The 20,327-nt window shown below is 40.0% G+C and overlaps 1 protein-coding gene across 7 annotated transcripts in view; it reads left to right on the top strand.

Moving 5' to 3' along the window:
• Nucleotides 1–20,327, top strand: part of CAMTA1 (calmodulin binding transcription activator 1) — an 884,829-nt gene that overhangs the window by 835,194 nt on the left and 29,308 nt on the right. For all 7 annotated transcript variants that reach the window (XM_072426016.1, XM_072426012.1, XM_072426011.1 and 4 more), the window contains 7 exons: nt 13,122–13,264; nt 13,464–13,660; nt 15,615–15,693; nt 16,010–16,325; nt 17,641–18,143; nt 19,624–19,811; nt 20,075–20,321. In XM_072426016.1, coding sequence (XP_072282117.1) covers nt 13,122–13,264; nt 13,464–13,660; nt 15,615–15,693; nt 16,010–16,325; nt 17,641–18,143; nt 19,624–19,811; nt 20,075–20,321 — 1,673 coding nt within the window. The remainder of the gene's footprint in view (nt 1–13,121; nt 13,265–13,463; nt 13,661–15,614; nt 15,694–16,009; nt 16,326–17,640; nt 18,144–19,623; nt 19,812–20,074; nt 20,322–20,327) is intronic.

Raw genomic sequence — 20,327 nt, forward strand, 5'->3', positions numbered from 1 at the left:
TGACTTCCTGTGACCTTCTTGCAACCTCTTCCTGTTGGGATTCACTCCTGCAGTGGCTTTATGGAGTTTTATGGAGTGGATTTCCTAGTGATAACAGAACATGCTTTTATAAAGTGTCAGTTCGGATACTTGTGGTACATGTGACAACAAAGAAGGAAAGCTGGGAGACATGGACAAACTGTTACATCATTTAAGAGGAGATGCTTAATGGAGGACTTTTTTTTAGCAGGATCACCTGATATTTTAATGAAATGTTGCAGATTGAACAGCTTAAAGCCTTTATGGGTTTTTAGTGTTTGGGTTCACATATATTGTATGTGTGTGTGTATACGTATATATATTTCAGTCCAGTGTTCACATATATTGTATGTGTCTGTATATGTATATATATTTAAGTCCAGTGTTCACATATATTGTATGTGTGTGTATACGTATATATATTTCAGTCCAGTGTTTCGCCTGGGTGTGTCGTCGCATTCGCTTCTTGTTCCTAGAATGTTTACTGAACAGATGGAGTTTATGGTCAGTGTCCGGTTACTCCAGCTGCCCCAATGTATATTCTGCAAAGCCGGATTGCTCTAACTCTCAGGGTAACCCTAGATTAGAGGCTGCGCCGTATTGCCCAATATGCAATTCGAGCCGGACAAGTCTAGACAGAGCTGTTTAGCTTGTAATATGAAATCGCACAGGGACTGATTAAAGCGCCATTTGTTTCTGGCCGGAGTGTCTAATCGGAGATACATATCGGCCCTGTGCGGAGGAACTCAATCCTCTTGTAATCAGCGCAGTAAAATGAGTAAAAAAAAAAGAGATATTAGCACAACGCAGACAACCGCCTTTCCAGTGGATCACCTTACGCGTTTCATGTCCACGAACTTGTTTATTGCCCTGAAACCTAAATAGCTTCTATAGCAGCTGTATTGGTTGCATACAAAAAAAAAAACAGTTGGCTTTTGGTAGTGCGTTCACTGGAAGCAGTGGTAATTCTATGAATGCCGCTATGAAAAAGATACTGAAAGTTGTGCTATGGGAGCAACTGGCAGCAGACTTATTGGCTGTGGTTCCAGTTAAAGAGAAACTCTAAGTGACAGAGATCGTCTGCAGAAAGCATTAGAATTGTGCGAATATAAAACAATCCGCTCAGTTTTAGGTTTGCTAAGAGTTTTGCAACCCATTGCAAGCAGATTCAGTAGCATGGAGTTTGTAATCTGGTTCATAACTTTCCACCAACAAATGTAAAATATGTCCATGGGTCACACGGCTTCCAATCAAATTTTCCAATCGCTGCTGTTACTGTCCATGATTTGGGCTTAAATGCATTTTCAGGAACAGCAACTGATGTGGATCATCTCCACCCTTAGAGGGCAGAGCTTGGGCCCTGGAACACACTTACCTGCAATGTGTAAGCTCATTCACTGTTTTAATGGCAGCTATCTGTACAATAATGATACATTACATATTTTTTTCTGTAGAAATGTAGTTTTGCTATACCCGCTATATAACTTTTAGATGTGCATATCTTTAGATCTGCTGTTCATTTAGACAAGGTGTTTTTTACTTCTGCATACCCCTTTCTATGTATTTGTCATAATATTAACTGCTTACTATTTTGAAAGTTTCATTGAATGTGTTTCATATGCGTCATCAAAATTTACCACCTGTGACATTATTTATGTGCATGCCTGGGGGCCTTGTAGCAAGAACAGCATAGTGTATTTTTTAAAACTGAATTTCAACTAAAAGTTCTCTAAAACAAAAAAAAAGCCTAGCACTGAGGACATTGTCTCCTGTAGAGGCGCTAGTCTTCTTACTGAATGACAGCCAGCAAAATGCAACACACTTCCTCTGAGCCCTGTATGTTATGGACTTACCTCCTGGTGATGCAACTTGAAGCCAACTTAGGCGTTGCACAGTTGGTTTTCCATGAGCAAATTACCCAATACTTTAGTAAGCACTATTCACCGCTATTGCAAAATATAAAGTACCTGTGAGGTTACTGGACCAGCCAGATGACACATGTATTTAAGGTACGTATTTAAGGATTTTTTTAGGTTGTGGGGGCACTTTAGAGAGGAGGATGGTGGGCCTGAGAGACGTAGCTTGGAGGTAGCCTTTCGGAGTTCAAACTTGTTTGAAAAATTGCTAATTACAGATAATACTGAATACATAGGATTGGCATGGCAGCTAAGAAGCTAGCATTTTCAGAATGAAGGGATCTGCAGTGACGACATCTGTATTTCCCCTTTTTTGTGGGTGAAGCAGGAAGGTGCAAACTTAATTTAGTTAGCAGCTGTTTTACACCTAAGCCAAGAGGTTCCTTGAGTTATTACACATCATCACTCCCTGCTGATTACGAAAAAAAGCATGAACATATTGGAAGGGAATGAAAGTAGTACCTAATTAAGAAGATGCTGTATTCTGCAGAACAAGCGTTGTATATCAAGAGGAGATGTCGGTGACACCGGCTGCGTCCTGTCATGTGCACATCTTCACATATTGTCAGAGGGATCGCAGGAGCAAATGTTCACTCAGTATGTTCTCCCTGGAAGCCCGAGTGAATTCTGACATCTCCGAATGTTCACAAAGCACGGCCACATGACAGGCAAGGCTAAGAAGTGCACAGGGATTTGTGGCAACCCTGCGAATGGCAGCTGCCATCTTTTTAGTGCAAATAGGGAAACTGAAATAAAAATTGACTGTAGAGAAGAGAAGAATGATATCTTTGTTTGATAAAATATGACTTGATTTTTCAAGAATAAATTTGATGTATATATTATGTAGACATGATTTTGTAAACATCACACTTTAGCTTGTTTGATATCTGATTCCAAAAATAGGCATTTTTATGCAGTTGCCCGCCCTTTATAGGTTTGATAGCTTCCAATATTTTGAGAAGGCTTTCTACAAGACGTTGGAGTGTCAGGTATTGATGCTAGACAAGAAGGACTGTTTCAGTAGAGTTGAGTCCACTTGAGGTTCTCCATGCCCGACTCATTGTACCATGTCTTATAGGAGCTAGCTTTGTACAAAGGGATGCAGTCATACTAGAACAGCTTATGCCAAACTATTGCCACAAGCTTGAAAGCCCAATTTCCAAAACCATCTGAATATAGGAGTGTGTCCACATACTTTGAACTATATAGTGTAGTTGATGACCCTGGGAGAAGGACATGGTCTTGTCAGATGGTTGTGGGAAAGGCTTCCATTTAAAAAGATTAGGGATTTTTATTGAGGCACCTAAATGTCCTGGGCATTGATTCAGGTAGATTGCCGGCTAGTAGCACTTAGTGTCTACAATCCCACTGGAACATAAATCCATCAAGGGAAACACATAAAATAAATAACTTCTTTAACTGCCTCATTATTGACCTTTTTCTTTGACAGAACTATTTGCCTGTAATTTTAGTACACATACAAAGTCGATTATCAAGTCTTGGGTTTAATGTTTTGCAGTTATAAGCACCAGGATAGGAATAGACAAATGACAGGTATAATCTTCGTTTTTCCAACAATCATTTCTGAATGTACGTTGACCTGTGGGGTGATGAGAACCAGTCACACATCAATTGGCAGCTGTCTGTGTGGCTTTGGACCAATCATCCCACTATGACACAATAAATTCCCAGCACCTCTCATCGTTTTACTGCCAAAACACGCACCTGCCTTTGCAATGTGCCTTCAGTACCTCAATTAATCTACACAGTTGGTCCCTTTTATAAAATAGAGCTAAACAGAAAAGCAACTGTGTTTTTCTTCTTTGACTTCTAAACACTTTTGAGGCTGTAGATGTGCCAGGAAAGTTTTTGTTTAGCCATTACTCCTAGTCTATAATCTAAAAAAGGATTAGTCTTTCTTATACAGCCATGAAACCCATAAATTCCCTATGCCTTAAAGACACAAGCTGCAGTTCAAGAGCATTTGTACCCACCTCTCTGGCTTCTTGGGTCTTGTACTTCCTTTCTGTTCCAGTGCTGCAGCCTTTATATAGCTTTTTTTATTTGACACTTCCAGGAGTCTCAGATTCTTTATCCTTTATGATCATCGTTTATCCACCACACTATTTACCAATTCCAAGGCCTGTAGATCCTGAGATTTTTGGCAACTCATGCTGAACCTATGATGAAAAAACACATTAGACTGTTAAAACATTTGTGACCAGAATTGCCAGATAGCCCACTTTTACCAAATCTTGACATTGACTTTAAAAGTCCCAATTACTAGAATAATACTGGATAATACAGAATTACTGGAATCTCGGCCAGGACACTATCTGCATGGAGTTTGCAGGTTATCCTCGGGTTTGCGTGGGTTTCCCCTGGGTACTCTGGTTTCCTCCCACAATTCAAAAACATACAGTTAATTGGTTTCCCTCTAAAACTGACCTTAGACTGTATTAAAGACATATGACAATGGTAGGGACATTAGATTGTTAACCCCCTTGAGGGACAGCTAGTGACATGACTATGGACAGCTCTGCCTAATATGTTGGTGCTATATAAATACTGTGATATAATATTAATAATTACAGAGACTCCATGTTGTTCTGTGAGACTGGGTGTTACAATAAAAGCCAAATAGACTGGTTTGGGGTTGCAATAAAAGGAAAAGTCAAGCTTGAGTTCATTGGAAAAAGCTGAGACCTACATATAACTTAAGCTACCCGTACTTCTGGACCTAGTGACCATTGTGGCATGAGGTTTTCCCTGAAAGTAATTTCTAGCTATATCCATTTCATCATAGCTTGTTTGCTTCATGGGAGGAGAATTTGTTTTTTTTGCACCCTGGAACTAACCCCCCACACATTGTATATCAGGCTACTACATCTCTTTCATTTTAAACCCTATCGAGCAGGGTCTACACATGTGTCGTTTGTGGTACTTGTTAAGCTTGCAGGTTTGTCATCTTCACCCCTTATTTATTGTACAATGCTGCATTATATGTTGGTGCTCCTAAAATAATGTGCAAAGCTAATAATGTGCAAGATTACAGAGGAAAAGATCAGTAAGGGGCACAGCAAAGGTTAACCTAACTGGGTCAGAGGTTCACATTACATTATATACAGGTTACATTATACACAAAATTCATTCCAAAACAGACACTAGAGGGGCTCGTTTATATCAAAATATGCTTTTTCTGTTTATTTTTTTTTCTTTTTTGCTGCTCTTGCATTAAAAATGTATTTTTCCAGCACAGATAAGGAGATCCCCATTGGGTTTCTTCCTCAGTTTGTGTGGGAATAAAGCTTTGGCTTTTTGTTAATGCTAATCCTTCCAAATTGGGTAGGTAGGAAGTTGAGTCTGAGTACTGTTGCTTGCGTGAATCCGCAGTGTATAATTACACAGGCTGCTTTGCTGTACCTTTTCTGAAACATAGACGACCATAAATGAACAGAGCAAAAAACAAACCATTTATAGATTTCCTCATAGGAAATGTTATTTGTCGCAGATTTAAAATATAATTTCACTTAGTCTGGGGTATAAGTGGGGCTTTATCAAACAAAATGTTCGCCTTTACATATGTTAAATTTTCTATTTTTGACTTTTCACTTGTTTTGGCTACAAATATTGCTCAGGGACAAAAATGAAATGGGGGTTTAGATGCACCACATTCCAGCTCCCTGCAATCCTTTGCCATTTTGTCATTTAAGGGATTGGAGAGGGTAGAAGCCCTGTTTGCCTTCCCAAAAACCGTCCCTGTGTGATGCACCATGGGCATGAATTTTAGGAGCCAATAAAACACTTGATTTCCCATTTGCATAACTATAGAGCAGGCAAGAAGCAAGTATAGTAACGTCAAATAAGATATTTCCAATGTAAAATCTTACTGCAGAAGTTTCTGGAACATGTAAAGCAGGACTATTGCAACCAGAATGAAAGAGGAATTTCAAGCTTAAAGGTTATCCACTATAGCTGCAACTGTACCAAGGCCAGAAAAGCAACTTTCCATTTGTCCTGTGGATTGGACTGCAGCCACTTGTCATGATCCTAGACTGCGCAACTTACCTCTCACACTTGATTTTCTGCAAGACCAATTCAAAGAATAATGGTAACAGAGGGAATGGGGGCTTGGCAAATAGGGCGGACAGCTATAAAACATGGTTTCTAAAATGGAAAATAGACCAACAGGTCAGCTATCATGATTTATTAAAATGCATATTTTTTATTTTCAGTACCCCTTATTGCCTTTGCAGGTTGCATATTGTTTAATAGTGCTGCACCAGTGGTTGCGTTTTCATTTGTCCATTAAATTGTATCAATATACGTATACATCTGGTCTGTCTGCTTGAAAAAAAAAATGGCCTTGGTTTAATAAAGCTCTCCAAATCTGGAGAGGATACACTTTCATCGGTGAAGCTGGATGATCCAGCAAACCTGGAATGGGTCTGGTCCAGGATTCAAAGCATTTACTAGCAAACAGCAAAGGACTTTGACAAAATCTATTCCAGGTTTGCTGGATCACCCAGCTTCACCGACAAAAGTGTAATCTCTCCAGCCTTGGGAGAGCTTTAATAAATCAGGCCCAATAATGTATTGTCTATTGAGGTTATAGGTATATAACAGCAATGATCTGGGATGCCGACTTGTTGCATTGAAACACAGAGTAGGAACCTTCTAATCAGTATATGTAATATAAAAATTAAAATATAGTACAGCAAGCACATTAACATGTAAAAGCCATAACAAGCCATGACTTTCAGATATTTCATTTTGTTCAATATAAGAAAGAAATATGAGCTCTCTGAGAATGCAGTAAAGTGTCCTTTTATTAGCATTTGAACTGCCATTGGCGTGCGCTTGCTGCCATAAGTAATTCATGAGTCACAGTGGTCATAATTCGTATTTGTCAGAGAACTCATTGTCTAAGTCTCCAGCAAAGCACAAGGTAAATGGTTGTCGTAAAAATAAACAAGTCTTACTAATTAAAGAAATGTGCAAAGTGTTTATTCTCAGCCCCTCGCTGGGAGAGTTCAGAATGCCAGGAAGGTACCCTGGAGAACCAAAGTAAAGAAGGTTCCACTTGTGCACCCCCATCCCTTCCAGACCTGTCAATCAAAACCCAGCAAGCTCTACCTGCAGCCAAGAAGAGCCGCAAACACAGATTAACAAACATAGGTGTCTGTGCCTGCTGAGGTCGACACTGTTGTTGTAGAGCAATGGGAACTTCAGGACATCAGTAATTAAAGAAAGCCATTTCAGGGTCTGACCTTCAATTATCTGCGCTTTTTTGATGCTTCAATCAGATTGACTGCTGTGAAATTTTTAATAACGTCTGTAGGAGGGGAGAAATTAGGTGTCCTTCAGCTGTTGTAGCTGTCACTCAAATTTAGCTTTTGTCAATATTTGTTGCCAGGAGGCAGGGGATATATTTTACAGTCAACCATTTAAAGGAAATTAATTGCCCTGTGATACTCTCTGGACATGAAAATATGAATCCCTCCAAGTTTTCAGACTGGAGCAGAAAATGAAGTTTGTCAACAGCATTTGCATCCAAGAGTATTCCCGTCCTTCAGCATAAAATGGCCTTGATCAGGGACTTTGCACTTTACTACTAAGGGGAATACCATGCACAAATAGGATGAAATTATGTAAATTTACAAGTCATGTCCCTTGAATTGAAGCCTCCTTTAAATTTATATTTTAATATATAGAAATTTAAATTATTTTAATAAATACAGGCAAATTAAGCAAATTTACAAATTGTAAGTCTCTAGATTTTTCTTCTGATCAAGTTATCAATATGGAAAAAGTAAGGGTTTTTATGGTTGTTTCTGATGTAACACAGTTCTTATCTGGGTCATCTCACAAGATGTAAAAAGAATCTCTAAAACAGGGACATATTAGTAAAGAATAGCTGGTAGATAATGCCTAACTACCTGCGCCTTCCTTGTTTGAGAGATTTTCGCCACTTTCTGCTTCAAAGACTATGCAAGTCGAAATCTACCCTATGGGGTAACGGGCAAAAAATTCTGAGGTTCTCACCCTTAATCCACCAAAATGCCCAACTCAGTCTTTTGTAGTATGCCTTACAGCGACCTATCTGCTGGACCCTCCTGATTCCCTTATATAAACACTAATTGATACAATTTGTTAATGCAGTCCCTTCCTTTTCTCCTCCAATGGCATCATTGCATTGTCCTTGCCTAATGATATGTAAGTGACAATCTTTTAACACTGTAATCATTTACCCAAACAGGCTATGCCTTTCTATTAATACTAACTAGAATCCTGTGATACAGTTTCAGGCTATGTGTGCCATATTTTCAGTGGAAATATTGTCTGCATAGTAAACTCACAGATCATTTATAAGGAACAAGAACACCAGAGGGATATTTATCAACCTTGCCGTGCTTTGTTGTTTTAGACACATTTACTATGAGATCTAATAAATTTCCCACTCTCTGCAAATCAGAAGTAGCAGAGTGCCAATATAAAGCACAGCCTTGACCATCTATTTTATGTTTCTGTTTTTTATTAAAGTCTAACCGTAAACAGTTTGTTTTTACCTTTTGATAGAATAAGGAAGAGTAGTAATGTCAGGTTTGCATTTCCATCAGTGACCCCACAGGGGTCTCTAGCATGGTGACTCCATGGAAGGATGGGGTGAAGTAGTCACCTGGATAGCAATAAATGTTTTCTCAGAAGTTCTATATTTCCCCACTCTATTGAGCATGTTAGTCTGTCAAAAGCTCTAACCCCTTATGCCAAACCTGGGCCCCAAATCCTGGGGCCACACGGAAAAAGTGATTGTGATATGAGTGGCGTCATACACTTTAATAGTCTGCATTTCTTGAAATATTGTTCACTGTCAGGCTGAATGTTGTAGACATCCTGATAGGCACCATGTCACCCCATCACCCTCCCAGAGCCAGTGGTACGGGTCAGGCGTAGGGAATCAACTGTTTGTTCCTGTTATAAACTATTGAATAAATGACAGGTAGAAAGTGGAGAGACTAATCCCTGCTGATGCTGAGTTGTGATATTTACCTTAAATATTACTGGGTATTAAATTAAAAAAAAGAATTGTTTAAAGTCATATCATATCTCAGTGAAGTGCTGACAGGAATGGGAACTTTGAAAAAAAAAACATTTGGTTAAGGGAAAGTTACAGTCAACACCCAACTCCAGATGAAACTTTTTATTTGATTTTGGATATAGTGAAGAAGGGTTAGATAACAGCCAATTTTTATATTAATAACATTTGATTTAAACAAAGATTGGTGACTATACTGTAATTGCACAAATCCAGCAATTAGAAGCTCCATTCACTCGCTTGCCTGCTGTGCTCTCTGCAGTCCCTGAACTGGAAACAGGTCATCCTAGCAAATCAACCGGATTCACAGTGAGCTTTGACTTGCACTAAATAGTTCCTTGAAATCCCCCGGGCAAAGACGTAGTAATGATGGCTATCTCCACAGATTTAGCTGAAACACCCACAATGATTCAAGTAGCCACAGACAATTTGATCTATGCCTACACTTTTGGTCATGTAATAGAACCCTGGAGCAGGAACTAATGTGATTTGCTCATAGGTACTTTGGATCCTCTGACTCTGATAAAGGGTCATTTTTTAATGATGGTGGTACTTTAACACAACAGTTCAGGCCAGTTCAGGAGATAAAAGTGGATGTTAAGATGATAAATTTGCATCCCGAAAGGGATCAAGTGTCCTGTGGCATGCATGCCACTCTAGAGGAGTATTACAGCTTGTATGGGATGAGGCCACCTGCTTGGAGTAAATAAAAACAGCAAGAAATGGAATGACATTAGCAGGACATATGTGTCGGGTAATTGATACATTGGGCACTTTACTAATTTCTCTGATGGAATGTAAAATCACACATTTTCTAACACCTTGCCTGCTGCATCTGCCATTCCCCTTCTGTTTACTAATAGCATGTAAAAAAAAAAAAAAAAATCAGCATAGAATTGTAAAACAAACAGTAGCTCTGACTTTTGGGGCCCCAAATCCTTGGATACATGAATGCTGGAATTTCCAGAACCCAGAATCCAGCTATAAATGTGGGTAGTAAAACAGTTTTACAGAACAATGACCAATAAATGCGCATGGGTTCAGTTCCCAAACGTGTAATATATGACTGGGCCTGATTTATTATAGTTCTCCAAAGCTGGAGAGGATACACTTTTATCAGTGAAGCTGGGTGATTCAGCAAACCTGGAATGGATTTCCTAAAAGTCATTTGCTATTTGTTAGCCAATGTTTACAAACTTGAACTAGATTCATTCCATGTTTTCTGGATCACCCAGCTTCACTGATGAAAGTGTATTTTTTCCAGCCTTGGAGAGCTTTAATAAATCAAGCCTAATGTTACCCTGTTGGTACTTGACAATATGCACCAGAGGTTTGCTTCCCCATACTTGGAAGTACCCAGAATTTCTCTTTACGCCAAACTAAAGCTAAACAAAAGCAATGGGATAGCAAAGGGTAGGCGAGTCTGTGTTGTCCTATATAGCTATATACATAAAACCTGGACAGATAAAAAGACGCGCCTTTCTCATACCAAGACTTGGCTTTCCCATTGAAGAACCATAATTTGAGATGTGCACCAAACAAGGCTCACTCTGGGGCTTGCACTGTCTGTGAATGTCATGTCAATGGGTATTTGGGGGTGAATGATCAGCCAACCGTCAACCTATTCATAAACAATACATATAGTATCATGAAATTTATTAGTAGGATTTGAGAATTATGTGACCTTTAAAACTACCTCCTCCTATGTAATAAAAATAAATGGGAAGATGTATTTGGTAGTCCTTTTCTAAGGTACAATGCTTCTCCTCCACAAATACAATGCAGTGAGTAAGGCTATGTACGCACATTCAATAATTGTTGTTGGAAAGGATCTTTCATGATTCTTTCCAATGACAAAAAGCCCTGTACATTTAGCGCTGTTCTGCTTTATGGAAAGAAGAGGGGAGGAGGAAAACAACAGTGGGGCACCCCGCTGCGCTCTCTCCCCTTTACTTCCATTACGATAGTTGGTCGATCCGCCAGAACAGATCCATGAACGACGAGCGCTGTACACACGCCAGATTCTTGACCAATATCGGCTGGAGAATCATCTGATGTGTGTGCATAGCCTAAGCGTTGTCACCCATGGCAGGTAGTGTGTTACCGACAAAGTAAAAATAAAGAAAAACTAATGCAACCACTACATCTAAGGACTGGTATGCCTCATGGATTACTTTTTTAGGGGTTTGGATTCCTTAATTTCCTAAATCCTTGTGTCAAATGCTATCATATCCCAGGCTGGTTTGGCACTTAAACTAAAGAGAAGGGATGAGCTTGAACAAGGAAAGAAATGATAAAGGTGATGGTGATTAAGCACCGCAGTTAACACGTGATTCGTTTGCAGGCACCTGTCATCCAGCAATCATCGAACAGACATTGTTGTGCTTGACATGGGGATGTTGTGAGAAAAGTGGGCCGGTCCGGTGATGTCAGTCGCTTGTCATTCTCTGCAGCAGACGTGCTGTGCATGTTAACAGAGCCAGAGGAGGAGGTGACATCAGCTGCACTGCACCAAACTGCAGCATGAGCATAACAAAGCCTCCTCACCCAATCTTCTGCTCTCTTTGTTGTGGCTTCCTGCCCAGCGTTTGCTTAATCGAAAGATGTGAACATCTGAATCCCAGCCAAAGTGCCCAAATGCAGAGGCAGTTTTTTTTTTTTGGCAATTTTTCAATTTCTTTCCTTTTAACAGTGTCACTTTTTTTCATCGTCTTAAACTGGACATACAGCATACAATATTTTCCATCGATTAGGTGAATACGAAACATTGAAAATCAATAAAAAGTGCATTTGCAATCATATTTAATATCTGGGCAGAATGACAATTGAAAAATTGATTGGGAAAAATGTTTTGTTGATTGGTTAACCATCAGGTTGTAATCAAAACCACTTTTTTGTATTTGATCGATATTTCGATTAGATAAAGATTAGGCAAAATGGTGAAATGGATCGGGATTCTGTTATTGAACCCAAGGAGGGGACACAGCAAATTTTGAATAAATTAATCATTGCATTGATTGTTTTATGAAACAGGGAAAAAAATCACTTTTTGTATACCCGGCAATTACTGCAGTTTGGAAGAATTGGCACAGAAATTTTGTCCCTGGAAACATCTGTGCCATACAATCTCACATGTGTAAGATTTGCCCTAGTATGTCAAAATAAAATGATATCATAATGTGCGTAAAATTTGTTTTAGTCCTAAAATAATCTCATGCTGCTATGATCCTGCCATGAAGGTCCCTGGTATGGGGTATGAAATGTCAGTTGTATTCCTGTGTTGCCAGCCAATCCGATCCAATTCTGTGTCTCTACAAGTACACTTTCCGCCATTATCACTATCAGGAAGCTGGAAGTGCAGAGCAATGATTTCCAGTGTTATGAGGATCAGCAGCACTAATGTAAATATGGATGAAAATATGGATGAAAAAGTAACAATTGTTTTATAATACACAATATTTTACCAAACTAAATAGCACCCAGTTAGAAAGAGGTCAAGGGGTCTCTCTTTAACTGATACCAGTTTTTTAAAGTGTGAATTTTCATATGTTCATCTAAAGCAGAATCAGAAGCTGTTGAAATTGTAAAATAGAACCAATTTGAGCTTAAAGTGCATGAAAACTCTAAATCTGTTTTTGAAGCATGTTTAGCGTCATGTCTCAAATGACGGTGACTTTTACCGTCAGACCAGTACAAGAATCTGATTGTTGTAGATGTGACTTAATCTGCTGCTTTAATCTCTGCATTGTTTTTTTAATAACCCTGTTGGCTTTATTCCTGCATGATGTGGGAGAAGCTAACATGCAGTCATTTGCTCAACACCATTCTATACTTGGCGCATGTACCCACCCCCTCTGATAAGACCTCTCCTCCGCAGAGCAGTATGCAGGCTGTTTGCATTGAATCAATAGAGCTGTTGTTAAGATTTATCTGACACATGCCCATTAAGTCAGTCCAGCAAAAGCTGTTTTTTTTAATGACCGTTCCTTTGTCTCTCGGCACTTCTCTGTTGGTTGGATTTCTATGATAGAGTTCCAGGATATAACAATTTCACAGGTCACGGATTGGATACATTTTTCTCCTTTCTCCAGACAACCAGTTTAGAATGTCGATCCTTGAAAGGTTGGAGCAGATGGAGAGGAGAATGGCCGAAATGACTGGATCCCAACAGCACAAACAAAGTGTGGGAGGAGGCAATGGAGGCGGAGCCAACAGTGGGGGGAGCCAAGCACAAGTAAGTTGGCCAAAAAACAAAAGTTTTCAAGTGTAGAAATCAAAAGCTGCCAAAGTGCTTAATTTGTGGCACACAATACGGTGAGATGGAGGCTTTAAATGTCGCTGGCCAGACTTTTTGAAGCCAATAAATCAATAGTAATTCTTGCTCTCTGTATAGTAGATCATTACTGTAAATGTTTCATGTCCTCTCTCTGCAGTGTGCCACTGGGGCTGGATCTATAGGAAGCTGCTTTGAGAGTCGGGTAGTGGTGGTGTGTGAAAAGATGATGAGCAAAGCATGCTGGGCAAAATCAAAGCACCTGATCCATTCCAAGACCTTTCGAGGAATGACGCTGCTTCACCTTGCTGCTGCACAAGGCTATGCCACCCTCATTCAGACCCTTATCAAGTGGAGGTAAGGACTATGGGGCCTCATAATACATGGAGAATACATGGGCAGAACGAAAAACCATACAATACTAATCATTCATGTGTATTGCCTTGTGACTGTCGTCAGAATAACAAAAAGGGATTAAAAACCAAAAAGTTACAGTTGTCTAATAGATAAGCAAACTGACCGGCACTGCTGTGCATCACAACACATGGATAGTAGCGCTCTGTGCATTGTGTTGCAGAAAACAAAGACTTTTTGCATTTCAAGCAAAGAATGTGGGTTGCCCTAACACATTACTATGCCCAGATATTGCAAATAGGGCCTAGGTGATGACAAGGGTTGCGGCTAACCAGCACTTAAAGTTTACCTTCCATGGTAAATGAAAGGTTTGCTTTTCTGGCAGCCCCCTGCCTACCTATAACAAATAGCCATTTGTAAATAAATAATTTAGCCCCCCAAAAAATATACCTTGACCTGGAATTGTTCAAAGACACCGGTGATGTTACTTTGTCCTCAACTATAATGCAAAACTCCAGCAGTATGCACTTTTGCAATTGACTGGAGTACATTCTTATGGTACTGGGTGGCACAGAATGCGTCACTAACTAAAAGCTCAAAATCCTGCATAAATGCACTGTTGCAATGAGCTGGAGTGAATGTTTTTCACTCCCATCTCAGCTGGAAGGTGTGGTGATCTCACCCGTGCCATCAGAAGCCCCAAATCCTGGAGACAAAATAAGAGGCAAACTCTTTGTTTACAAATGGCTTTTTAGTGTAGGGGGAAAAGTTTGTCAAAAATATCTTCCCATTACCATGCTTTCAGTTATAAAGAGAGAAAAAAATGGGACAATACCCTGGACAAACCATTGTAATACTTTGGTTTACTGAAGACTTCATTCCTGTTCCAGACGTTTGATGGCGCAGAATTAGATAGCGGGAGAAGAAGAGTCCTCCAGCACCATCTAAGAGGTCTGCAGTTATTACTAGATCTAGAAATGTTTCTGCATACGGAAAACAATTCATAACCCCGACTCTCATCTTTTTCATAACTGCCTGATCTCAGTAGAATGAGAACCTATAATTAGATTCAATTTCTTTTCTGTCCGCGTTTCCCTGCTATCTTTCCTTCCCCAGGGAAACACAACATCTGTCCGGAGGTCCATTACTGATATTTTAGCCTCTGCTGCTCTTATGAAACTGTCGCGGGGAAAATATTTGTTATTCTTATTCTTCTGTCAGGCTCTTACATATTTAATACGTGGCTCAAGATATTATTAAAGAATCAGTGGGCCCTCCGGAAAAAGACGTCCGCTCCATGTCTAGCTTTCTGCCGCTTCTTAATTAAAGCCTAACTCTAGACAAAACTTTTTGCTTTTGGATTGAGAAGGTCTCAGGTTTTTATTCCTGTCTGTTGAGGATATTGCAGCTCGCTTCCTGTCCTGGTAAAATAAGTCAGAGGATCTCAAATATAGAACAAGACTGCAATACAGATATTTTATCATCCATACCCACACTACTTAAAGCAGAACTAAAGTTCCACTTTTAGGTTTCCATGGCCAGACAGGTTATATTTGCAGAAAGAGACAGGCAGTGTCCCTTCCACAATAAACCTTCCTACCTGCCTGATCGCTCTGGGTATCTGGCAAAGAAGCTGAGCTGCACATAAGCAGCCATTTAGGATGGTCAAAGATCGTCAACAGGAAGAGGAGAAAGAAGACTATGGTGGCAGGGAACAGGGAACGGTGACAGGTGAGTATGGCAGGGTTTAGTTATTGACTATGCCCCATTAAAAGAGATTTTTTTTTCTTCCATCTTGGTTGGAGTGAGAAGAAGTCCTTCCAATTGCTAAACAAACCTCATGGAGGTTCAAGCCCTTCCCTACTCCTGTCCAAATTTTAAACCAATGGACCAGCACAACTGTGCACCGCATATCTACGTGATAAAACATTTTGTGTTTTATTTTCTTATTTTTTAGGACAAAACATGCTGACAGCATTGACTTGGAATTAGAGGTGGATCCTTTAAATGTTGATCATTTCTCTTGTACTCCTCTGGTAAGATTGAGCATGTTGCATGCTATTTTTGTGGCATAGACTGTAGCAGTAAAGTTTTTCATCTTTTGCACACTTACTGGAATTTACAATCTGCTGATAGAAGTGCCAACACTGCCTGCTAAATGAATGTGAATATATAGCTGCCAGCATGTCCTAATGGGCACAGAAGAATTTAACCTTTCTCCACCTTCAGTAATTAAGGATTGCAGTTATAACAGTTCATTCATGACATAGCATATAAATATATAAACTCACATAAAATATTTGTGAAACTGGCACAAGTGCTTGGATCATAACCATTTCCTTCCCTTTACAGATGTGGGCCTGTGCTTTGGGTCACACTGAGGCTGCCGTTGTGCTGTATAAATGGGATCGGCGTGCTATCTCTATTCCGGACTCTCTTGGTCGGCTTCCTCTATCTATTGCACGTTCCCGGGGACATGTGAAACTGGCAGAATGTCTGGAGCAACTGCAAAGGGAGGAACATTCCCAGCTGGGACACAACCCTCGGGTTCAGTGCTCTCCTAGCCCAGATGCCAATGCAGATAGTTGGCTAAGCCAATGGCAGAGTGAGGCCATCACCCCTCAAGAGTCTCAGAAGGGTGTGACAGTTATATCAAATGTCAACACAGGTAAAAATCAATAATTTATATGTAACATCAAAAAATAAATCCTTTGTTCTCACTAACTTTAAATGACTTCCCGCTCGTGTATGGGTGGGTAGATTACTTTACCCTAGCAATTGTGGATGGCAATCTTTCATCCTGCAACAACGCTGCTTACAAGCAATTTGAACAGCTGTGAAGGAGCAGAGTAATTTATATTGCAGTGTTGGTGTTATCTCACAAATCAGTAACTAATAAATTTTTAGGAAAAGATGGAGGTTTGTGGCATCTCAATATAGGAGGTGGCATGGAGAAAATATGAATACTAGCTAAGAATGTATTAAAAATCAAAAGGGCGATAAAAAGAGAGAGCAGAATTAACTAATTTAAAAAAGATCTTTCCATTTTACTTTGTTCTTAGGATGCTTTTTGTTTTTTTTTAACCCAATCAACTGCAAACCTGTAAGGTCATAATAGGGTCAAAGTAAATCCAAAAAGAAGTCATTAGTGAGGGAAGGTAGTGGTATAGAAGTCATCACATACTTACCAACAAATTTTAACAAGCAGGTTTCATATTGCTTTGCTTTGGAATCACTTGACCTGAAGTTGTGGTGGAAATACACTCTTCAGGATGAAGACTAAGCCAACCTTAGTGAGCATACTGCAGAGCTGTTGCAGTTCGTGTTATTTAACATACTAGTTTTAGATCATGTTTCTCAGAATAGGAGACTCATATTGCTGTGTTTTATGCCCTTATCTTCCCTGATGGCCTCAATATAAATAGCTATCTTTAAGAAGCTACTAGTGTAAGGGAATCCCTAGTGTAAGGGATGTCCTAGGGATGTTCTGCATTGGCCAAGCACCAAGCAAAAATTGAAAAGGCTTCTCTTCTGTGCAAAAAAGAGCACATACAAAACTACGGCCAACAATTTGCTACAATATTATAATGGTTCACGGTAAAATGAATATGAAGCATTATGAAGCTATTATCTTGAAAACATCAGCTTCTCTAGGGGTTTCCAACCTTAATTGCCACATAACACTTAACTTATCTGTTCATTCTAATGCAACATAAAAAAAAATTGTTTAACAATTGGTGTGTCCCCATAAGACCTTTCATAGACGGATAGACAGACAGACAGACAGATCGATAGATCTAGCCAGTATATTGCTTTCAGTGAAAATACGGTCACAGGTCTCTGACCCAAACGGAAGTAACATCATTGGTGAAAGGAAACCGCTTGTCGGCTGTGCACTGCCTGTAATTATGCCCTCAACTTTAACAAAATTGCTGCACTGGTGATCATTGTCAAGTGTTTTATTACTCTGTCATATCTTGCAGAATTGAGAAGACCAAGATCTGAGCCCTCCAATTACTACAGTACTGAGAATCCAAAAGACTACCCTGCTGCTAAAAAACACAAATTAAACCCTGAGTATTTTCAGGCTCGACAGGAGAAGGTGATTGCAACGGCGTTGAGCCTAGAGCAGCCATCTTCAAGAAAGCAAAGCTCCGGAGCCAAGCAGCCTCTATCAGAGACTGCCCACAGCGAGGAAATGCACCACTTTGCAAGGGAACTGCCGCAACGCACTGCAGATGCATCTGTGTACAGAGCTTCAAAGTGGAACCCTAAAGACCTTTACCTGGGGGTTTCTGCAGCACAGGTAACAGCAAGTGCAAAGGTCACAGGGCATGGGAAGGACGCTGTGGGCCATAGGCTTCGTCGGAGTGAGCAGATGAACGTTCTGATGATGTCAGAGCGAGAAATGGTAGATGCTGACCTCCTATCCTACAGGGAGAACATGGAGAACGAAGACTGCTTGCAACATATGGATGATCTCCAGGTAAACTATACATATGGTATTCATAAAATAATCCTGTAGCCTGCAGATTTTACTGCACCCTGAAATGTCAGTGTTTACCTTAATTACGCAAGCTGACCAATGCATGCTGACGCTAATAAATTTAACCTGGGCATCTGGCATTATCTGTGGTCATGAGAAGGTTGAAAAAAAAAAAGGGTTTAAAATCGTGGGAATATGCATTTATCATGGTCATCCAGTGACTTCAATGCTTTGAGCCAGGAAGCAGGGCCAGGTATGCAGATTTGGAGTTTTGACTTGTTGGCTATCAATGGATAAGCATGGAAGCCAAGCCAACTAGCATTTATAGGAGAGGTTTAGTAGAATCATATTTCCTTTAGCACAAGTTTTTAAAAGGAAGTCAGTTTATTAATATTAATATTATGTTATTGGGTTTAAAGGTTTGAAAACAGATTGTACATAATATTTTTGCATAATTATTTTACACCTAATGTGTTTGTGAAACATCCTGGGATTTCTAAACAAACTTTGCCTGTTAGCGGAGATAGCCAATCATGAGGTAGTAGACGAAAAAGCAAAAGTGTGCAGAAGTGTTAATTACAAAAGTTGTTCAGTGCTGTACTGTGCATTTTTATTTATTAGACCAAAATCCTTTTTTCTTGCCAAATCATTTTTTTTCTGACATTGGTAACGTTAAACCTCTGGACTTATTGGGCCTTGTGGTGTGGCCACTCCGCATGTAAAGCCAAGGAGAGGTCAAGCTTGCGGTTGTCACGGGCTGATCGGCCCTTGCAGTAAATTCTGCTGTAACTGGCAGCAGCCTCGCTCAAGCATCTGGAGATTGATCGCCGGAGTTCATTATCTCCGGAACCCCCTGAGACAGCGGCCAAGTTGCAGTGATGAATGTACTGTGTATGCCAGCTCCATTCATAGCGATACTTCATAACTCTAACAAGATTAGGTAAACCAATGCCACTCACATCAAAAGGCTGTTTACCTGCCTAGACTTCAGACCCTCAATTCCTTATATTAAAGATGTCAAACCCTGATTCCACGAATGCCAAATTGGTGCTTCTCTTTAGCTTTTCACTCATGTTTCCTCTGGGTAAACTTTTGTAGGAATGGTAACATCGAGGGTGATGAAAATTAATATCAATGAGGAGTGGGCCTACTGTAAACCTTGGAAAAGTATTACAGGTGTTGACTGGTGTCCAACCTGTGGTCCAAGAGCTAGATGTGGTACCCTTTGTTACCTGCAATGTGGCCCTGTAAAATATTTGAGTCTTCTGTAGCATTACATATGCTGCAGATGAGTACCACTATATAAGTTGACAACCACTGGGTTAGACTGACATTTTCCTAGTTTAAAGCTGAGGAAGAAGGAAATACAAAGCTACTTAACAATTAGTTCATGTGTACCCAGTTAGAGATGAACAAAGACACTATACAGAGAGGTTGGCTTCCGTAAGACTCATGGTTGGTTCTACTTTCTTTCACTCAGGTCAACATGATGAATTTGGCTGAACAGATCATTGAAGCAACACCCGATCGCATCAAGCGAGAGAATTTTGTACCCATGGAGTCCCCCTTGGTGGAGAGGGCAGACACTGCTGCTTTTAGTACTACCATGAGCTGGCTGGCCAGTTACCTCGCTGATGTTGATCATTTACCTAGTGCTGCACAGATACGGTGAGTAAATAACAGAAATGTAAATTTTTTTTAGCGATCGGTATCTCCTTAATTAAAATTACGCCTTAAGATGACTACACTAGGAAACGCGGTTGTGAAAAAAGTTAGATATAACTAGCAATGCTGTCTTAGAAAGCTAAGGGGGCTGAACACTGATACTGGAGGTCAGTTAGAAAAAAAGATTTCAAGCTTGCAAAAGCAGGGTAGAGGTTTAGATCCACTTTATCTAAAATATTATCAATTAATGAATTTCCTCTACACAGGTCGCTCTACAGCGAACCGCTGACACCTTCTTCAAACACCAGCTTAAGCCCTGCCTGCTCCCCTGTGAGTGAAACCACCTTTGAGAAACCCAGTCTGCCTACTGCTGCTGATTGGTCGGAATTCTTGAGCGCATCCACCAATGAAAAGGTTGAGAATGAATTTGCCCAGCTGACCCTCTCGGATCACGAACAAAGAGAACTCTACGAAGCTGCTAAACTGGTCCAGACCGTGTTCCGAAAGTACAAGGTTAGC

This window comes from Pyxicephalus adspersus, chromosome 11 (genome assembly GCF_032062135.1).
Source record: "Pyxicephalus adspersus chromosome 11, UCB_Pads_2.0, whole genome shotgun sequence".
Lineage (NCBI taxonomy): Eukaryota > Metazoa > Chordata > Amphibia > Anura > Pyxicephalidae > Pyxicephalus > Pyxicephalus adspersus.